Source organism: Lethenteron reissneri, chromosome 23 (genome assembly GCF_015708825.2).
Source record: "Lethenteron reissneri isolate LAM-NWPU_2019-01 chromosome 23, ASM1570882v1, whole genome shotgun sequence".
Lineage (NCBI taxonomy): Eukaryota > Metazoa > Chordata > Hyperoartia > Petromyzontiformes > Petromyzontidae > Lethenteron > Lethenteron reissneri.
The window spans coordinates 14,869,179-14,890,961 of NC_083801.1; the positions used below are offsets into that span (position 1 = coordinate 14,869,179).

The 21,783-nt window shown below is 46.2% G+C and overlaps 1 protein-coding gene across 1 annotated transcript in view; it reads left to right on the forward strand.

Annotated features, from left to right (window-relative positions):
* Nucleotides 1-21,783, forward strand: part of STK11IP (serine/threonine kinase 11 interacting protein) — a 42,294-nt gene that overhangs the window by 5,012 nt on the left and 15,499 nt on the right. The window contains exons 6-18 of the mRNA XM_061557396.1: nucleotides 511-618; nucleotides 739-810; nucleotides 1,483-1,612; nucleotides 2,685-2,788; nucleotides 3,752-3,841; nucleotides 5,272-5,313; nucleotides 7,150-7,302; nucleotides 9,125-9,206; nucleotides 16,829-17,353; nucleotides 18,355-18,536; nucleotides 18,984-19,094; nucleotides 20,179-20,359; nucleotides 20,549-21,067. Of these exons, the coding sequence (XP_061413380.1) occupies nucleotides 511-618; nucleotides 739-810; nucleotides 1,483-1,612; nucleotides 2,685-2,788; nucleotides 3,752-3,841; nucleotides 5,272-5,313; nucleotides 7,150-7,302; nucleotides 9,125-9,206; nucleotides 16,829-17,353; nucleotides 18,355-18,536; nucleotides 18,984-19,094; nucleotides 20,179-20,359; nucleotides 20,549-21,067 (2,299 nt within the window). The remainder of the gene's footprint in view (nucleotides 1-510; nucleotides 619-738; nucleotides 811-1,482; nucleotides 1,613-2,684; nucleotides 2,789-3,751; nucleotides 3,842-5,271; nucleotides 5,314-7,149; nucleotides 7,303-9,124; nucleotides 9,207-16,828; nucleotides 17,354-18,354; nucleotides 18,537-18,983; nucleotides 19,095-20,178; nucleotides 20,360-20,548; nucleotides 21,068-21,783) is intronic.

Sequence of the window (21,783 nt, forward strand, 5' to 3'; positions counted from 1 at the left end):
CAAAATGGACATGTTGATTCGTGTTAACAACTATTACACAAAGGAATGCTAAAATACCCTAATGCTAATTGAACAAATGTACTACAAGTCCATTCACTTGCTAATTTCTCTAGCCCCACCCGTCCATGCATGCCACAAACCCTCCCCCCTCTCCCCCCGGTGCTAGCTCCCTCCCGTCCCTGCACACCACAAACCCTCCCCCCTCTCCCCTGTGAACTCCTACAGCCAAACTCCTTCCCCCCCTTCCCTCTCCCCTCCCGTGCCTATATAAAGCCACAACAGCAGATAATTTTTTCTCACCTGAAGATGGACGCTTATGTTGCCACCGAAACGTCATGTTTTATTTTATTTTATAATTTTTTCTATCTACGTGACTTTACCGAAAGAACCAGAGAGTATAAATTCCTGCAGTCACGAAAGCTTTAAATCAAGATTGAAACAAAACTGGTTAACAGAAAATTAGAGTGGAAAAAAGGAGGAATTCTGCCTGTGTCTCGTTTTTTCCAATAGGAGGTGCTGTCGCAGTGTGGGGGAGACCTCGCTACGGCCTTCCCTTGGCCCGAACTTCACACTCTCAATTTCAGCCACAACTTCATCTCATGTCTCGACGACTCGCTGGTACACCGACTCTGGCACGCACTGCTGTCTCGCTCGCCCATGCACACACTCGTCTTGCACACACAACGCTACTCCCACAGTCACCTTTACGTTTTTATTGTTGCCCGTGCCGATCTACAGAACTGGCTCCCAGTGCTGCGCTGTTTGGATCTGAGTCACAACAAATTACAGGACGCCGGCCTCTACCTCAAGGTGGGTGCTGTCTGGAGAGGGGCAGTTGTGCGGCCACGCGATTTGTGGTTCCCACGGCTGCTTAGCCTGGACGCTAACCACTGGGTCCCACACTTTTGGACAAGGCTGTTTGTACTCTTTGGTTTTTTCGGTAAAGTCGCGTAGGTAAAAAAATTAAAATAAATTAAAGCACACCACTTAAGCTTAAGCTAAGTTGTCCCCACCTGAAGAAGGACGCTTGTGTTGTGCCTGAAACGTCGTGATTTTATTTATTTTAATTTTTTACCTACGGGACTTTACCGAAAAAAACAAAAAGTATTAATCCTTGCAGTCACGAAAACTTCAAATCTAGAATTAAGGCTGTTTGTATTGCAATTTTAGTTCTGTCTTGTTTGTTCTGACTTAGGCAAAAATAAGCATTTCATGTCGACCTAATTCTAGATTTTAAGTTTTCGTGACTGCAAGGATCCATACTCTTTGGTTCCTTCGGTAAAGTCACGTAGATGAAAATTAAATCAAATAAAAATCACCACGTTTCATTTATATCTTTCTCGCAATTGGTTCTCGCCAGAGATTTGAGTCTTTGAGAATTATGTTGCATAGAAAATCCGTTAAATAAGCATGTGTTTGAGATGAATGGTGAGCATGGTTTTTCCCGGACATGTTGTGAGAGCCTGCCAATTTGTCCCACAGTCGCTGACTGAGCTGGAGTCACTGAACATCGGCTACAACTTCTTGCAGAGCTTTCCCGCACTCAGCCCATCGTGCCGCAGCCGCCTCACCGTGCTGCTGCTGAGCAACAACGAGCTCGACTCCATCGACGGTTCGCACTTTTAAGCAGGGGAGCTACTGATTGGGAGTGGGGGGGCCTTATGCATTCAGCACTCGCACTCACATGCGCTGCTGATAGCCAGAGCAGCGTCCGTTGACAAGAACTTAAGCTCGGGTTGCGGCAGTGCCTCCAGGCAAGTTATACTGTGCAGTGCTACAGTGACTCCTTCGCAGCGACATAGATATAGAGTGTACTAGTGGTGCACCTGCACTGGGGCCCACTGGCCAGAGGGGTCCAGGTGCCGGTCTATGAAGACGAGAGAATTAGAAAAGGGGGCCTCATTCTTGCACCAAGGTCTGTGCCAACCACGCTACGCCACTCGCTGAACATACTTTTGGGCAAATCTGGGGAATTGCCACAGATGTTGCAAATGCTGTAGTGCCACTGTTATTGTGTTTCTGATTTATTCTCCAATATCACATACAAAAGAGATACTTCACATATGTTATAGATTGAGATTTTTTTTATTGATGTTGTTACTGGATCTTGTTGCAATGAAAAGGGAGGGGCCAGATTTTCCCCAATTGTGTCTTATTCAACAGAGCTACTCTTACATTACATTGTAACAGAGCTTGCCATTTTAAATATATTTTACTCCTGTTGTAGACGTTACATGTGAGATCCATTTTAAAATCTAGTTGTGAAAATGTTAAGTTCTATTTAAATGTTAATATTTGATTGTTATAATTCTGTCATATTCTCATGATTTGAAGTTTTTGACACTTATCGACATTTTTTAACATACACTATTGCTTTGACTCAGATCTTTCTTGAAAAAAAGTCAGTTTCAATGGGCTTTCTGTCGAGTTAGAAAGTACATAGAATAATTTAATTTCTTTGAAATCAGGCGAAAAAAATTAAGTAACCTATCAAACTGAAAATGGTTTTCGATGTTGGAAAAAACCGATTTGTATTACTATTCCTATTCCTCTTCTGGTGGCACTGGTTTCCTAATCAACTGGCATATGCAAGCTGTATCGGAGAATTGGCAGGCAGTGAGAGTGTACGTGCAAGTACGTGTACTTAGGTGCGAATCTGCGTGTGTGTTGATGCCGCTGTTCAGGTGTGCAGATGCTGGAGACCTTGCAGACATTGGACGTGTCCTACAACCTGCTGATGGAGCACTCACAGCTTTCCCCGCTCTCACAGCTACCGCACCTTCAGAAGGTGATTGGCGCATGCCAAGACACACGGCAGCCACAGCTAAAATGTTCCTTTCCCTTCTGTCTCCAGCGGACAGCTCTTAGGAGTAAGGGACTCCTAGTTGGACTACTAGCACTGTTTCATCAAATACAGGAACTTCCATTGTCAGAGAATGTCACCAGAAAATTACGTGGCAAAACTTGGTGACCATTTGTGGCTCCAAGTGGAAGAGGCAATATTCCACCTCGGGTTTTCCAGTCTCAGGTGACACGCACAATCGGATTACTTGCCAATTGAATCACAAATTCAACGTGCAATAATGTATCGGTGCTGGACTCCCACCAGACCAGTTCTCTTAGGAAGCTCCATGGGATGCTTTGTGCCCATCTGGTGGAGAAAGCATTAATTATGTAGCTCCTGCCAGCACATTCCAGTTACTCGAATCCACCAGCTTTGGTTATCACCTGAGACTTTGACACCTGAGGCGGACTTTGTTGCCTTTTCAACCTGATTCCACGAACTGCCACTGACAAAACTACTTTTATATTCACTTTTATGGGCCTTTATCAGTGCATTAGGGAAATACCTTGGATATGCCATTGTTGCATGTCAATCAAATGGCCATGTTTAATTCTTAGAGCCAATTAAAATGACAAACCCAATGTAATATTTCGTGTTCTTGTGCAGTCATTCATGGGGATGCAATGAACATACCACACTTGAGCACACAGTTTAATCACGGGTGGCTGAAACCTAGATTTTAAACCAGGATCTCAGCTGTGCTGATTCAGTGCTCTGACACGGCATTAGCCCAAGGAGCCACCCGGCCACCTCCTGCTGCTTTAGCCTTTGCAAGCCTCTCGGCTTTCATTTTTGTTGCGCTGCTGCCATCATGCACTACACGCTTCAGTGTTGGTGGGACTGCGATTTGTTTGTATTTTCAACTCATGCCCCGTGTCACTGTCTGCGCGTCCCTTGTTTTCCCAGCTGTATGTACAAGGGAACCCGCTGTTCTTCCGCAAGGGCCACCGTGTAGAGACAGTGAGACACCTGTCTCCAAAGTCGGCCACCTTGCCAGTATGTGCCAACCCTGAAGGGCACCAAGTCTGTGCTGTGCTTGCGTACAGATAAGATGAGTAGTAGCAGTAGCCTCGTACATTTAAGAGCAGTTGGATGGTTTCCTGTCATTTTCCGTCTCTGGTTTTACTTTTGGAGTCACATCATGAGACAATTTCTACAGTCCGAATATTTGCAAAACAGTGCAACCACATGACTTAAAGCTTTCGTGACTGCAGGAATTCATATTCTTTTGGTCTTTCGGTAAAGCCACGAAGATAGAAAAATAATAAAAAATATCATGACGTTTCGATCGCAACACAAGCAATCGTCATCAGGTGAAAAAATATAGCGGGAGAGCTGCTGAGGCAGGAATGAAACGTCGTGATATTTTTATTATTATTTTATTATTATTTTTCTTCTATCTACGTGGCTTTACCGAAAGACCCAAAGAATAGTGCAACCACATGTATTAGAAAGCGGCCTGCAGAATGAGATATCGCAAAAATACTTCTGAGATCCCTTCAAGTGACATTTTTTCTTATCCAAACATAAGAAGGGTGCACTTCCCACACGGTCTGCTGCAGAGAGAAATGTTTGTTAAATGTTTTTGACACTCTTTCAGTTTTAATTTATTCAAATTTAGTGGAAACATTTTTTTGAGAAGTTGTTGGTGACCTGGCTGAGACCATCAACTCATTGCACTTGAGAACCCCCTTTAATCATCATGGGTGGCTAAACTCTGAATTCTACTCAGGAACCCCGCAGGTTCCAGCTGAGTGTTCAGAGCTACCTGACCACCATTGTCTTCTTTTTTTTTTTTAAGTTGCTAACTAAAGGTCTTTAAGTCATATTGCAAAATGTAATCACCATCAGTTCCCCATATCCAAGAGTGGTACAACAGTTGAATGAAAATTATAATCAGATGGAAAGACAGACGTAGGTGATTCGTTCCAGAGTTTAGTTCCACAGGGTATACATAAAAAGGCAAAATGCTTTGTGCGGCATATTTGGCAAGGAAACATCACATTGTCAGCTGGAGGGGTGATGCATCCGTCGACTGGTTGAATGTCATGATTTCAGGTTGAGTAATGTTAGAAACTGACCACAGCGGTACCAGCGGAAGAAGCAAACCACCACAGATTTTGCAGCTTCAGGTCATAATTTAGAAATGTTTTTCTAGGAAACTAGGTTTCATTGTCAAATTGAAATAATCAAAAGTACCTCATATTTTTCCACTTAAAATGATTGCGGAGATATGCTCCCTGCTCATTGAAAAAGAATCCATAGGCTTCACGTAAAATGTGGACAGTTCACCCTCTGCAGTGTTTATAACTGGTAACTTTGCTGAATTCGAGGAAACGTACTTGATACTTTATTTCAAAACTGTCCTGTTTTTAAACGTTGCAGTCAGACACACAGGAGGTTAACACAATGCCTTTGTTTTTCAGCTAATACTGGATGGGAAGCCACTAACAAAGTCTGAGTTAAAGGTGAGAATGCCTCATCCCCCGCCCACTCACTTTGGAAACCCTTATAAGCAGTTGCATTTGGAGGCTTGCCCCCTCTTTTCTCTCCGCCTGATGAAGACCGCTTGTGCTGCGATCAAAACGTCATGGGTTTTTTTCTTGTATTATTTTCACATTTTTTTTTATTATCTTTTTTTTTCTATCTACGTGACTTTACCGCAAGAATCAAGAATATGAATGCCTAACGTGTATTTAGCTGTTACTTGAGTCGACAGAAGTACTAATGCAGTATTTTTTTTTAAATAGTTTTGAAACTGCTGTGGTTTTCAAACTATACTGCATCCCTTATTTGAAGATCGAGCTGTTTTCACACCGAAACAGCTGGGCACCAGTAAACATATTTGAGGAAGTATGACAACAATCTAAACACAGCCAGATGGCTGCAGGAGGCATATTTCCCGAACCGTGGATAATACAAAACTGTAACTTTAACCCCAGTAGATTGCTGGTAGATCACCAACAGGAAGAGTAACCATTCCAGATATTACTCTTTGGTTCTTTCGGTAAAGTCACGTGGGTATAAAATAAAGTAAATTAAATCACGACGTTTCAATTGCAACACAAGCAATCATCATCAGGTGAGAAAAGCGCAGCAAGAAAATGTTTTGCTGAAGTGAGAGAGAGTTGAGGTGGTAAGAGGTTATACAGGCAAGAAAGGGGGAGGAGCAAGGGGGGAGAGGGAGGGGTGGGGGGTGTGGGGTAGAGGGAGGGCGAGCGCTGCGTGGTTTAGTAGTACCCGGCAGATATGATATGATAGACGGCAACCAGTAGAGGGAGGGGTGGGGGTTATTCTGGATATTGTTTTATGGATATACTGCCCCCAGCAGAGGAATGTGGAATCTTCCACTACTACCCCACATTTTTGACCAGGGGAGACATTTTGACTGTTCCAATTGCTGATAGTCTTAGTGCACATTAAGTAGGCATGCTGTACTTATTATGACTGTGGCTAATGAAGTGGCAACGTTCCCTCATTGTCTTTTCTCACTCCCCCTCTTAAAATACCATAGACACAACCGTTTCTTTCCCCGGCAAGATATGAACATCCCCTACCTGTTTGTGTACAGCATCTTGAGATGCAGTGGCATTTTGGATACTTTGTAAACCCAAATTGTACTGTGAAAAGACAAAAGTGGCTTCTCGCTCGGATGAACTTGTCACGGTGTCAAATCCATTTACAGCCCCAAGATGTGATTTGCATTGCACATTCTTGCAGTACTTGCCATTCACTCGTGAGGACAACCACTTTTGGCTTCCCACAAAGTGGTGCTCATTTTATGTACCCCAGACGGTTGATAGGCAGAGTTCCTCTCCTCCCCTACCTGACGACGAGGATTTTAACTCGTCTTACAATTGGCAAGTCAGTTGCTCGAATTGCAATGACCACCCACATAGTGTGCTCAAGACAAAACTGGAAACTAATATTGCAATAAGGATGAATGACCCTCGTGAAGGTGGACAGGAAGTCTCCTGAAAAAATAAGAATGTTTTACCCTTTCTTTCAGTAAAACAGGTGTTAAGATGTTCAACACGAAATAGAAACCTTTTGCGAGGAATCATATCTACATTAACCACACGTACTTGTGGTGAACATGCAAAAAAACATGCTCTGATAAGAGAGCTATATCAGTTCTGCTAGACTCAGGTGAAGGCATAAAGGAATATCCAGGCCACACTTCAGATTCATTATTAACGAACCAGACGCCAGCAGTGTTGGGGATACAGATGGGACTGTGAGTTTGACACGAGCTTTGAAACCGAGATGGAAGTTTATTAATACTCCGTCATCTCCGCCGCCAGAATCTGCCGACGGTGCGGCCGGCACGTGCTGTGCGGCCCTCCTTCAGCGGCGCATCGTTGGGGCCACGGAACGGAAGAGAACAAGGCTCGTCAGATAACACGGCCAGCGAGCTGGAGGACAGTTACCGGCGGGAGCGGCGCAGGATTGACTCAGTAGGGGCAATGCTCACATGTCCTTCTGTACGTGTGTGTGTGGGTGCGGTGTGAACTACAGGGGCATCTCACTCCTCAGTGTGCCGGGAAAGGTCCTGGCAAGGATTATTCAACATCGCCTTGCCAGGCACGCTGAGGAGAGGCTTGCAGAGCCCCAATGCGGTTTCAGAAAAGGGTGGTCCTGCACAGATGCCATATTTTCTGTCTGTCTGCTACAGCACAGGTGTAGGGAATTCCAACAAAACCTACATCTCTGCTTTATTGACCTGGTCAAGGCCTATGATACCATCAGTAGGCCTGGGCTCTGGGTTATTCTTCGTGCTTTCGGAATCCCTGACCCTCTGCTCACGATCATTAAGGACTTTTATGATGGTGAGCGGGCCCGGGTAAAACTACGTGGCCGGGAGTCGGAGCCATTCCCTCTTCACCTTCGGGTGCGACAGGAATGTCCTCGGGCTCCCATTTTATTTAACATATTTTTCGATCACGTAGTTCGTGAAGCCTTCAATGGCTGTACCGGAGGAATTTCCATCTGGTACAGATACAATAGGAGGCTGATCGATGCCCGGGTGCGGTACAAGAGATGGCTCCCTATTGGTCAACTACATTATGTATGCCGATGATCTGGTAATTGCCGCTCACTCAGAGTAGGAGTTGGAGGCGCTGTTGCTGAACCTGGAGCGTGCCACTAAGAGGTGGGGCCTTACCATCAGCCCCACCAAAAGTAAGCACCTGCCTGAGTATTTTGTACCATCGGACACTCCACCCCCACAACTCTCAATTGGTGATGCGGTAGTTGTGGAGAGAGTGGAGCTTTTTCCATAGGTGAGTAGTGTGCTCATGACCAGCTCTGGTTTGACTGCAGAGGTCTCAGTCGGAATCAGTCTAGCGGCATTATCTTTTCATCGGTTGTGTAACGTTGTGTGGAAGCTACCTGGTCTGTTGCTCCGCACGAAGCTTCAGGTCTTCTCGGCCACAGTCATTCCCTCCCTTCTCTATGCTTGCGAAACGTGGACCCCCCTAATGGAACATCTTTGCCGGTTAAAAACATTTATTTTCTGCCTGCCTATGATCCATCCTGGGTTTAACCAGGCTGGATTGTGTGAGGAGCTCACAAATCCTTGAAAGATCTGGGCAAAGTCCCATCGGTGAGCTCCTCCAGCAGGCAAGGCTGTGTTGGCTGGGTCATGTATTCCGCATGCCCATTCACTGCATGCCTAAACAGCTTTTGTTTGGCCGAATAGAGGGCGCTAAACGGGCGTGGCACGGGCTACAGAAGAGATGGAGTGATGTGGTACAGGTGGATGTGGAGCTGAGTGGACTTGCCGATGACTGGTACCAGCGGTGTCAGGATCGGCCTCTGTGGAGGAGGCTCATGAAAGACGCTACTGGGCAGTTGGAGGCAGTCGCCCTCCAACAACAACGGAGGGCGGAGGAGCAACGCTCACAACAATGAGCGGAGCGCTGGGTGGCTAAAGCACAGCAAGTTGGCACAGTAGGGGCACAGATGGTGCATCAGCCAGTCATCTCAGTCAGTCGACCCGTGGCACCTGGGTCTGCCCCGTGACCTTCTGCCAGCAGGTGTTCGACATGTTTTTGAGTGCGTTTGCGTGAATGTACACGTTTGTGTGTGCCTGTGTGCACGCTTAGTTGCATGTCTGTACCTGTGTACGTGCGTCTGTGTGTGCATGATGATGATATGTTGTGTGTCTCCACATGTGCTCATTTGTCTGTGTGCTTGCTCGTCTTCTTGTTTATGCCTTGTTGCTCGATTACTCCTGACAGTTCTTCCCCACTAATGTTGTCGTCAATGCCCCTGCAGAAGCGGAGGATCGCACGCGAGGCGAACATCTCGGAGCCGAGCGCGTCGGACGCAGAATTCGACGCGCACAGCTTCACCAGCAGTGAGTCGGGAGCAGCCCGCGTCAACGAAGCCATGTTCCCCTGCCAATCCCCGCACCTCCCACGAAGTCTAAACCTCTACAAATATTATTTCACTTCGTCTAAATTTCTCGACCACTGTAAACTGGGTTCAGCTGGCCCAGTTCTGTTGCAGTGATGGCCCAACAGCAGGCCTCTGTCCCTGGGTTGTGTCGCCATGCTTTCTAAAACTATAAACTATTATTATTTTTCGATTTAAAGCTTTCGTGACTGCAGGGATTCATCTTCTTGGTTCTTTCGGTAAAGTCACGTAGAAGGGAAGTAATAAAATAATAAAAATAAAACATAATAAAACAATTCTCACGACGTTTCGGCCACAACGCAAGCAGCCGTCCTCAGGTGAAAACCAGGTCCGTCGAGGCGACAGAGTCTGAATGAAACAGCACATGGGCTTGGAGCATATATATAAGCTGGGCGCATTGACAAAGGAATTTGCATATCAACAGGAATTTAGCATATTTATGGGAAATGCAGGAATGTAATTAGTACTGCATATGCATGTGCATTATGCAGGATTAACAGCATCAAAGGGAGCTGCAGTTACTGCTGCTGCAGTAGTTGCTGCTGCTGCTGCAGTTTCTGCTGCTGCTGCAGTTGCTGCTGCTGCAGTTGCTGCTGCTGCTGCAGTTGCTGCTGCTGCTGCACTTGCTGCTGCTGCTGCACTTGCTGCTGCTGCTGCACTTGCTGCTGCTGCTGCAGTTGCTGCCTTATCCATTTTAATATAACACTATGTATTATTCTACCCACCCTAATGTGTATCATACTGCTATATGTTTACTGTACAATTACGACACCATACATTACTCTGCACACTGCACCATGCCAGTGAGTGGAACGCGGTCTGAAAGTCACCGTTAACGTGAACACAATCAGTTAAGATCCGAAATGGTTTATTACGTCCTTCCAATGATTGCTAAGCCAGAATCCATCTTCTCGGTTGAAATTGTCTCTGTGTTTGTATATGTGGATCGCCTCATGAACGAATCTCTCATGATAGCCAGATGGCTTGCAGAGAACCTCTGTCTTGGAGAAGTCAATGTCACGTGAGCCCACTGAATTGTAACAGTGATCTGCCACGGCTGAGGTGTTTGTCCTACCGTGTTTCAGGTCTGCCTTATGTTCACGGATGCGGTCCGAGACATGTCGTTTGGTTTCTCCAATGTAACTGCTACCACAGAGGAAACTTAGTTTGTAGACGCCAGGGTACTGTATGTCTGGAACCACATCTTTTACAGACGGGACCAGATCACGGATTTTATGTACTGTGTTGAATCGGACCTGGATCTTGTGTTTAATCAGGATTTTGGAGATCTTTTTTGTGACCCCAGCAATGTAGGGTAAGGTGATGGTCTTGAAAGGCTCCTCAACAGGATCCTTCTTGATGGTTGGAGTGATGGCTTTGCGGATTGTGTAGTCGGAGTAACCATTAGCCTTAAGAGCTTGGCGTACGTGTTTGAGTTCACTGGAAATGTGTTCATGGTCGGAGATGCATTGGGCTCTATGATATAGAATCTTGATGAGGGAATTCTTCTGGGATGGATGGTGGTGGGAATCCGGTTTTAGATAAGCATCCGTGTGGGTGGCTTTCCTGTAGACAGAGTGGCTCATTGAACCATCAGGTCTTCTTTTGATTAGGACATCCAAAAAGGGTAGCTTGCCATCATTTTCGACTTCCATGGTGAATCTGATGGCTGGGTGTATGGAATTGATGTGGTCGAGAAATTGGTCTAGAGCAGGCCGGCCATGTGGCCAAATGACAAAAGTGTCGTCTACGTACCTCTTCCATAAGGTCGGGCGTAGAGTGGCAGTCTGGATGGCGTCCGTCTCAAATTTCTCCATGAAGATGTTGGCTACAACCGGAGATAGGGGGGAGCCCATTGGGGTGCCCTCAATTTGCTTGTAGAAGGTTCCATTCCAGGTGAAGTATGTATTGGTTAAGCAGTGTCTCACCAGGGGGGGTACCCCAGCATTCAGTCCTTGATGAACCAAGTCTTCAATGATTGCGATGGTGTCAGGCACAGGCACCTTGGTGAACAAGGAAACCACATCAAAACTGACAAGCAGGTCGTCTGGGGACAGGGCAATCCCCTTGATTGTCGATACCAGGTCAGTAGAGTTTAGTACTGCAGAGGTGGTTTTTCCAGTGAAAGGCCGTAGGATTTCGGACAAAAAACGAGCCAGTTTGTAAGTGGGGGAGTTGATAGTAGAGACAATGGGACGAAGAGGTGTATCTTCTTTATGTATCTTTGGCAAGCCGTACAATCTTGGTGGCCTGGCTGCAGAAGGTTTCAACGAGAACTGTTTGGTCTGATCAATTAATGCGGTTGAAGCAGAAATTATGTTGTTGGTTTTGGAGACGAGGCTGTTGGTGGGGTCTCTTTTTATTTTTGTATAGCTGCCATCGTTGAGTAGTTCTTGAATTTTGTTGTTGTATTCTATTTTGTCCATGATGACAGTGGCATTGCCTTTGTCGGCTGAGAGGATGACAATGTCATCCCTCTTTTTTAATTGAGCTAATTCAAAACGCTCATCTTTGCTAATGTTGCTAGCTGGCATCTTAGCGTTTTTGAGGGTTACAGAGATTTCAGATCTTGCTACGTCTGCAGCGATGTGACTCAAGCCCTTGAGAGCTACATCTACTCGAGCAATTATATCATTAACTGGTATGTGTCTAGGTGTGACTGCAAAGTTTAGTCCTTTAGCTAAAACGGATTTCAAACCTTCAGAAATAGGACTGTTACTGCGATTAATTACGACTTTGTTAACATCTAGCTTTTCAATGTGTGGGTCCGGTTTCTTGTTTGAGAGGCGGTTGAATTTGGAAATCAAGTTGTCCTTACATTTAGTCGACATAGCGGCAGCTGAAGAGGCAGTCATTTTTTCCACATGTTCCCAATCCGATGTGGACATTGTTACACTCAAAGATAAGTGTGATTTGTAGAGTGTCTTGTCTAACTGATCTAGTTCGGTGCGCGTAAGTCTGATTTTCTCTGAGATAAGAGCTAAACTAGTTCTAGACAGAATTCGTTTCGCATTAGAAGAAGTTACAGCAGCAGATGTTAGTGTAAATGCGTTTGGTATTACCTTAGAGTCGCGGCATCTCTTCAGAAAGGTGAGAGACTCGATTAGCTGAGCCTTCTTATCCCGGAGCTTGCTGAAGGATCTCAAAGTTATGTGGAAACCCTCCCCGTAGAGGCGGTTAAATTTCGATTTAAAGCTTTCGTGACTGCAGGGATTCATCTTCTTGGTTCTTTCGGTAAAGTCACGTAGAAGGGAAGTAATAAAATAATAAAAATAAAACATAATAAAACAATTCTCACGACGTTTCGGCCACAACGCAAGCAGCCGTCCTCAGGTGAAAACCAGGTCCGTCGAGGCGACAGAGTCTGAATGAAACAGCACACGGGCTTGGAGCATATATATAAGCTGGGCGCATTGACAAAGGAATTTGCATATCAACAGGAATTTAGCATATTTATGGGAAATGCAGGAATGTAATTAGTACTGCATATGCATGTGCATTATGCAGGATTAACAGCATCAAAGGGAGCTGCAGTTACTGCTGCTGCAGTAGTTGCTGCTGCTGCTGCAGTTTCTGCTGCTGCTGCAGTTGCTGCTGCTGCTGCTGCAGTTGCTGCTGCTGCTGCACTTGCTGCTGCTGCTGCACTTGCTGCTGCTGCACTTGCTGCTGCTGCTGCAGTTGCTGCCTTATCCATTTTAATATAACACTATGTATTATTCTACCCACCCTAATGTGTATCATACTGCTATATGTTTACTGTACAATTACAACACCATACATTACTCTGCACACTGCACCATGCCAGTGAGTGGAACGCGGTCTGAAAGTCACCGTTAACGTGAACACAATCAGTTAAGATCCGAAATGGTTTATTACGTCCTTCCAATGATTGCTAAGCCAGAATCCATCTTCTCGGTTGAAATTGTCTCTGTGTTTGTATATGTGGATCGCCTCATGAACGAATCTCTCATGATAGCCAGATGGCTTGCAGAGAACCTCTGTCTTGGAGAAGTCAATGTCACGTGAGCCCACTGAATTGTAACAGTGATCTGCCACGGCTGAGGTGTTTGTCCTACCGTGTTTCAGGTCTGCCTTATGTTCACGGATGCGGTCCGAGACATGTCGTTTGGTTTCTCCAATGTAACTGCTACCACAGAGGCAACTTAGTTTGTAGACGCCAGGGTACTGTATGTCTGGAACCACATCTTTTACAGACGGGACCAGATCACGGATTTTATGTACTGTGTTGAATCGGACCTGGATCTTGTGTTTAATCAGGATTTTGGAGATCTTTTTTGTGACCCCAGCAATGTAGGGTAAGGTGATGGTCTTGAAAGGCTCCTCAACAGGATCCTTCTTGATGGTTGGAGTGATGGCTTTGCGGATTGTGTAGTCGGAGTAACCATTAGCCTTAAGAGCTTGGCGTACGTGTTTGAGTTCACTGGAAATAGAATACAACAAGAACTACTCAACGATGGCAGCTATACAAAAATAAAAAGAGACCCCACCAACAGCCTCGTCTCCAAAACCAACAACATCATTTCTGCTTCAACCGCATTAATTGATCAGACCAAACAGTTCTCGTTGAAACCTTCTGCAGCCAGGCCACCAAGATTGTACGGCTTGCCAAAGATACATAAAGAAGATACACGTCTTCGTCCCATTGTCTCTACTATCAACTCCCCCACTTACAAACTGGCTCGTTTTTTGTCCGAAATCCTACGGCCTTTCACTGGAAAAACCACCTCTGCAGTACTAAACTCTACTGACCTGGTATCGACAATCAAGGGGATTGCCCTGTCCCCAGACGACCTGCTTGTCAGTTTTGATGTGGTTTCCTTGTTCACCAAGGTGCCTGTGCCTGACACCATCGCAATCATTGAAGACTTGGTTCATCAAGGACTGAATGCTGGGGTACCCCCCCTGGTGAGACACTGCTTAACCAATACATACTTCACCTGGAATGGAACCTTCTACAAGCAAATTGAGGGCACCCCAATGGGCTCCCCCCTATCTCCGGTTGTAGCCAACATCTTCATGGAGAAATTTGAGACGGACGCCATCCAGACTGCCACTCTACGCCCGACCTTATGGAAGAGGTACGTAGACGACACTTTTGTCATTTGGCCACATGGCCGGCCTGCTCTAGACCAATTTCTCGACCACATCAATTCCATACACCCAGCCATCAGATTCACCATGGAAGTCGAAAATGATGGCAAGCTACCCTTTTTGGATGTCCTAATCAAAAGGAGACCTGATGGTTCAATGAGCCACTCTGTCTACAGGAAAGCCACCCACACGGATGCTTATCTAAAACCGGATTCCCACCACCATCCATCCCAGAAGAATTCCCTCATCAAGACTCTATATCATAGAGCCCAATGCATCTCCGACCATGAACACATTTCCAGTGAACTCAAACACGTACGCCAAGCTCTTAAGGCTAATGGTTACTCCGACTACACAATCCGCAAAGCCATCACTCCAACCATCAAGAAGAATCCTGTTGAGGAGCCTTTCAAGACCATCACCTTACCCTACATTGCTGGGGTCACAAAAAAGATCTCCAAAATCCTGATTAAACACAAGATCCAGGTCCGATTCAACACAGTACATAAAATCCGTGATCTGGTCCCGTCTGTAAAAGATGTGGTTCCAGACATACAGTACCCTGGCGTCTACAAACTAAGTTGCCTCTGTGGTAGCAGTTACATTGGAGAAACCAAACGACATGTCTCGGACCGCATCCGTGAACATAAGGCAGACCTGAAACACGGTAGGACAAACACCTCAGCCGTGGCAGATCACTGTTACAATTCAGTGGGCTCACATGACATTGACTTCTCCAAGACAGAGGTTCTCTGCAAGCCATCTGGCTATCATGAGAGATTCGTTCATGAGGCGATCCACATATACAAACACAGAGACAATTTCAACCGAGAAGATGGATTCTGGCTTAGCAATCATTGGAAGGACGTAATAAACCATTTCGGATCTTAACTGATTGTGTTCACGTTAACGGTGACTTTCAGACCGCGTTCCACTCACTGGCATGGTGCAGTGTGCAGAGTAATGTATGGTGTCGTAATTGTACAGTAAACATATAGCAGTATGATACACATTAGGGTGGGTAGAATAATACATAGTGTTATATTAAAATGGATAAGGCAGCAACTTCAGCAGCAGCAGCAAGTGCAGCAGCAGCAAGTGCAGCAGCAGTAGCAAGTGCAGCAGCAGCAGCAACTGCAGCAGCAGCAGCAACTGCAGCAGCAGCAGAAACTGCAGCAGCAGCAGCAACTACTGCAGCAGCAGTAACTGCAGCTCCCTTTGATGCTGTTAATCCTGCATAATGCACATGCATATGCAGTACTAATTACATTCCTGCATTTCCCATAAATATGCTAAATTCCTGTTGATATGCAAATTCCTTTGTCAATGCGCCCAGCTTATATATATGCTCCAAGCCCGTGTGCTGTTTCATTCAGACTCTGTCGCCTCGACGGACCTGGTTTTCACCTGAGGACGGCTGCTTGCGTTGTGGCCGAAACGTCGTGAGAATTGTTTTATTATGTATTATTATTTTACCAGGTAAGACCCACTGAGCTACATAGCTCTTTTTCAGAAGCGACTTGGCCGCCAATGATTGCTCAGCGAAGTGGCTTATTGTGTGGAAATTTACAGCGGCCAAATACTCTCAACGCATGTTTCTAAATGTGGAGGGAAAAACCGGAGGATCTTTTTAAAAATCCATGCAACCACAGGGAAAACATGCAAAATAAGAAGTGTTTTTATTTTTCTCATGTTTAACATAGGCACGTGTAATGTTAGACTTTAAGTTAAGGTCCACTTTGTAATTTTCCACTGTGGAGCTTTAACAACTGGAACGGTTCCCAGTGGTCATGGAAACGTGGCATTGCTCAGGCTGCCAGCTCTCAGGTGTCTTGCCTCTTGGCTTAAGTTGACAAAGTCTTTCCCTAATATGTTTATTCCTAACTGTATTCTTAATCTCAATTAATTTAATGCTAATCTACACATGTGTTGCTACTCTGGATCACGTTCACAATTCTAACTCTAAACCATTTCCTAACACTACTCTACTTATTCCTAATATTAATTTCTGTAATTGCAGAGCAGTTAATGACCATTGCCTAATTAATCCTAATATGTATCGGAAACCCCACTCCTAGCCCAGTTGTTCAACCTCACCAATGCAACCCGTAAAACAAACAGCTCTTATCTTGTAGATGCACACCTAGGCTGTGTGTACTGTGCTCTTGGATATGAGTTTTAAGAATAGTTTCCAACCGAGTTAGTTTAAGTTTTGGAAACTCTGCACTGGTTTATAATTATCTGAGTCTCAAAGTGTTTAATTCCCACACTATCCTAAACGACACTTTTCAACTAAATGTTCTGTCCCACTCCAGTTCAATTACGGTCCGTTTTTTCATCCAAATTTCAAATTGCTGTTTAGATCTCTCCCTTCCCTTTTGTGTCTCAGTTATATCCATCCTGTTTATCCTTCTGTCCTTTCCCCCTCCTGACCATCCTTCTCCACCCCAGCGCCATCACAAGGCTTGCTGCACAAGGAGGAGATTGAGCAGATGGAGGACTTCCGCAAGCGCCTAGGCTCCGACTGGCTGCGTTACAAGCACCACCTGGAGCATGCCACCGACTCTGGTGGCGACAGCGAAGGGCTTAACACCCAGCGGCAGCAACAGGGGCAGCAGCAGAAGCCTGACTCATCAGTGGCTGATGGCATTCCCACCCAGCAGACACCCGTCGCTGAAGACTTGGAGAGCAGCATCAGCATATTTGCCGGGTACTGCAGTGCGGATGAAGTCACGGAAACGGACGGAGCCGGGGAGGAGGAGGTTTTCGTCACGGGAAGGCAGACGAGCGACGAGATTGACGGTACCACCACGGCTGGCGCTACCACCACTGCTTCCCGTTTGGACTCGACGTCCTCCCGAGGCACCCTGAAGCAGGAGAAGATCTCCTGGCGACTCGGGATGGACGAGGAGGAGGAAAAGGAGGAAAAGGAGGAAGAGAGGGAAGATGTTTTTGACGAGGATGAGAAATACGGAGGTCTGTGATCTGTGTCAGACAAACTGTTGTAGATGTTTTTGCTAATTTATTTTTGTTACTGAGGGCATGAGTCTTAAGCATGGTAATCCTTAATTAGCACGAGATGGAAAATCAATTAAAAATGTTTCCATGAACTCACAAGCAGTCGACAGCGCTCATCCAGTTGTGTCGATTCCACATTCTTGTGGCAGGTGTCAGTTTCACTTCAACACAACCACTTTTTAATTCTCACAAAGTTGTCCAGCAAAGTGGCTGGAGTAAATTTCAGATCTAGAGAAGCAGGCTTTCAATCACAATAGTCATCGTCTATAAGATTAGGGTGCATCTTGTGTGTACCTTGGAGGTTGTCGTAGTTCCATTTAAAGAGGCTTTTGATGGCTGTGGCATTATTTGGATTCTCTTTAGCTTGTTAATACTGCATTGTCTGTGCCATCTCGTTTGTATTATCAATCTGATGTTTTCTATCATTCGTTCATTTCCTTAGCCTAAATAGTGCCTTGGCTTTGAATTTTCACGAATCCATTGCAATTTTTTTAAACATGATTTGATGCATGTCTCGTGGGCCTAAAACTGTATTTAATTGTCGTAGATTCACATGATAAATGTGATTTTAAAAATTCGATACATTTTTCACATTGTAGTGAATGCAGTTTCAGCTTCGGCATATGCAATATACTAATCGAAAATTATCTATTCCTACGAGCACGATTTGCTGCATGTGTCATGAACATGAGAATCGATTTTAATTGGTGAATCGATGCATCTCTTAATTGCTAAATTATTTTCATCGTCATGAAAATTATTATTTAATTTGCCTTGAATATTTAAATATCATTTATGATACAGTTTATTATTATTGCGCTATTTTGCTGTTGCACCTTTCGCATTGCAGGCCGCTGATGCGGGGCTGTAGTTGCGTGGAGCTCAACTGCCGAGATTGGGGTGAGGCCAGACGCTAGCCTCGCAGATCCTCCTAACCGTTTGATGCTGCGCGTGCGCAGAGACCCTGGGCGCGCCGTGCCTGGCAAGCGTGTGCACGGACGCGGAGGAGCGCACCGTGTTTGTGACGGTGCGGCGCGTGGCACTCGTGGAGCAGGAGACGAGCCGCGCAAAGACCACCGCCACATTCGAGCTCGCGTCGCTGCTCTCGGCAAAGGCCACGGCTCGGCCGTACTGCCGGCAGGTGCGGAACGGCACGCATGTGATGATGCAGCGCGGCAGACGTAGCCCCAGTCGATCTGTGGATGGACTTGCCACGACCATGGTAGTGGACAATATATACCAGTGGCTATTTTGAGCACTGGTAATGTTTTTTACTTGACTATTGTTAGCTCATTGATGGCATGTTCCTGCATGTATTAACCACAAGCGTGCCTTATCGGTAACCCTACATATCTCACACCTTATTCCTAACCATAACCATACCCATAGCACTATGCACCCTATAAATAACCCAACCTCTACCCCTAACACTACCCCTACCTGGCCACACAAACCCCCCTTTTGTGCCTTGCTGACCTGCATAGGTACTCACTAGCAACACTTGTCCCATAACTGTAGGCTTCACAGGGGATCTTTGTCTTTGTGTGTTTAAGTGCACAATGTATTGCACGTGTATGTCTATGCCCAGGGGGTGGAAGAGTTGGTTCCAGCCCTAGAGCTGCACTTCAGCTACATCTGGGCTGACCGGAAGCAACGCACGTACCTCATCCTAGAGGAGGACCCGAAGCTCGTCCTGCAGGTGGACGCACCGCGGTTTCTGGGGTCTTGCAGGGGTTGACAGCGGGACTGGTCTTTTTTGCCCCATCATTTGGGGTGGTTTGGGGTTGGTCTAGGACAGGGGTCGGCAACCTACGGCTCCGGAGCCGCATGCGGCTCTTTACGGGCTGCTTCTTGTCGATGAGTACGTATGTACTCAGATGCATTGCGGCTCTTGAAATACTGAATTTTGTACCGAATTGGAAAGAAATGGCTCTTCTTGTTATTTTGGTTGCCGACCCCTGGTCTAGGATCTGATTGGCTGATGTGGTGATTGTTCTTGGGTAGAACTTGTATCTGAATGGCTCTGGTTGGAGAATTGTTTAATTGCCCATTGTAACTACTTCCCTTACAGATCTTCGTGCCACCTACACACTCACAACCACCACAAAGATCCCGTACTTAGACTTACCTCACTAGGGTTCCCCATTGCTCAGTTAATGAAATTATGGTCAATTGTGGACTAGAGGTTGAGATCTCACCCTGATATTTTAATCCCGAGCCGTCATCCATATAATGTTTTCATAATCTTGATCATATTCCTATCCCTAACCTACCCCATGTAATCTTCACCGTAAGTTATTCTAGTCCATGGTTATTACCCTTTGAAACTTGCATTTGAACATAAACCAAACCCTCTTCCTTTTCCTAAGCAAGGAATCCCAACACAGCCTGTAGCAATTAATCTTTAAATAATTTTCCTAATCCTTGCCCTGTGCCAAACATGAATTTATTTTATTGTAACCCAAATGCTCACGCACACTTACAAAAAGAGCATCAATTCCCAATACGACATGGTACAGTATCATGCTCGTGTCCAGTTGGCTACTGTGTTCCACTTTCATATTCGTTGGTTATTTCGGTAAAGTCACGTAGATAGAAAAAATAATACTAAAGTGTTCCACTTCCAAACTGCTCCATGCCCTTTTGCAAGCATCACCGTTTCACATTTCATTCCATTTTCACTTCCTGTGTCGCATTCAACTGTAGAGATGCTCACATTTGGTTTCTCCGACTGCTGCCACCTTGCGCCCACTCTGCACCTACCCTGCACCCACCCTGCGCAGACCCTGCTGTCCGTGCTGGCACCCGTGGCTCAGGAAAACCGGCGTGCCCTCCGCCAGAAAGATTCCGCCTTCCAGTGCCTCAAGTGCAGCCAGTCGTTCACTGGGCCCACCCGGAACATGCCGCCGCCCCCCGGGGCCCTCGCTCGCCATGCCTCCTTCGGCCGCACAGCCTTCGACAGAGGTGACGGGCGAGTTGTGACGCAGTGTAGTGAATGCAGGATTCTTGTTCTGCTGAATAAAAACAATTGTTTAGTGCGTGTCTAAAATTGCAATGTTTTTACTGGGGAATTAATTGACCCAAAGACCCGAGTTTATTTATCTGTCTTCCTGCTTTGCGCCTCTCCGCCCCCACAATGACACGTGATCCCAGGAAACGAGGAGGAGGAACGCGAGGGGTCCCTGCTGGCGTGCCCGTCGTGTTCCAGCGACCTGGTGGTGCTCGTGTCCGACACCGATGGAACGGAAGGCATGCCCCGCCGTTCCAGCACACCGCTCGCCTCCTCACATGGCTCCAGTGGCGTCTGGGCCAGCCTAGCCGGCGCCGACGTGTACCGCACCGTCTACGTGGATAACGGCACGCCGCGCAACGCCTTGGACAGCGGTGTCGTTATTAATGGTGTCCCACCGAGCCCCACGGTGGCGGGGGGAAGCGACAGCGGCCGGGTACGCGCAGAATCGTTCTCGCTCTACCGGACAGCTAACGAGTTCCTGTCTGGCTTGAGCTCCGGCGTTTGGAAGACTGAGACAGACGGGGCTTTGAGCAGCTGCGGCAGCAGCAGGCGCAGCAGCAGCGCTGGCGGCGGTGGTGGAGGAGGAGAGAACCCTTTCTACGAATGCGGAGACAGTCCTGTGCATGGCGCCATGCGAAGGTCGTCACTAGATTCGCACGGTGAGAGGAAATATACAGGGACCGGAGTTGATGGGTACAGAATTCTGCGACTAAATAAGGTGTGGTGATTTGTGACGCTACCAAACCTACTCAGTGGGAAAGGTGGCGATAAAATGGGTTCATGAACCCATTTGTGACGACCTTTCAGTGTTATCCTCTCAACCAGCATTTTTTTCTGGGTACTTTGGTTTCCTCTCATATGCAATGCTCCTTAACAAGGTATTGGCCAAACATTCCAATGCAAGATCATCCTGAAAAATTACTTTGAGACTCGGTGACACATTAATGCATTAACGATAATTGGCATTTATTTGGCTGGGTACTGTTAACTTCATTGGATAATCGCTTACCACAAAGTGGTAGCTATTTTATCATCCCCAGAGGGATAAGGGGGCTGAGTCAATCTCCCCTGGTGCCCGACAAGGATTTGAACTTGCACCCTTTAAATTGCGATTTGAATGGCTTCCTATCAATACCACACTAATTTAAAATGGTATTTACCAAACATCCTGATGCTGGACTCGCCTGAAAACTAGTTTTGAGACTGAATAAGACCTTTCTGGACAAACAAATGTTATAATAATTATTATTATCAGTTACAATACTTGCCAGGTGGCTCAGCGGCAGAGCGAGTGGCTCGCGATCGTAAGGTTGCGAGTTCAAATCCTGATCGGGTATTGACTCAGCCCACCATCTCTTTAGGGTCGATCAAAGGA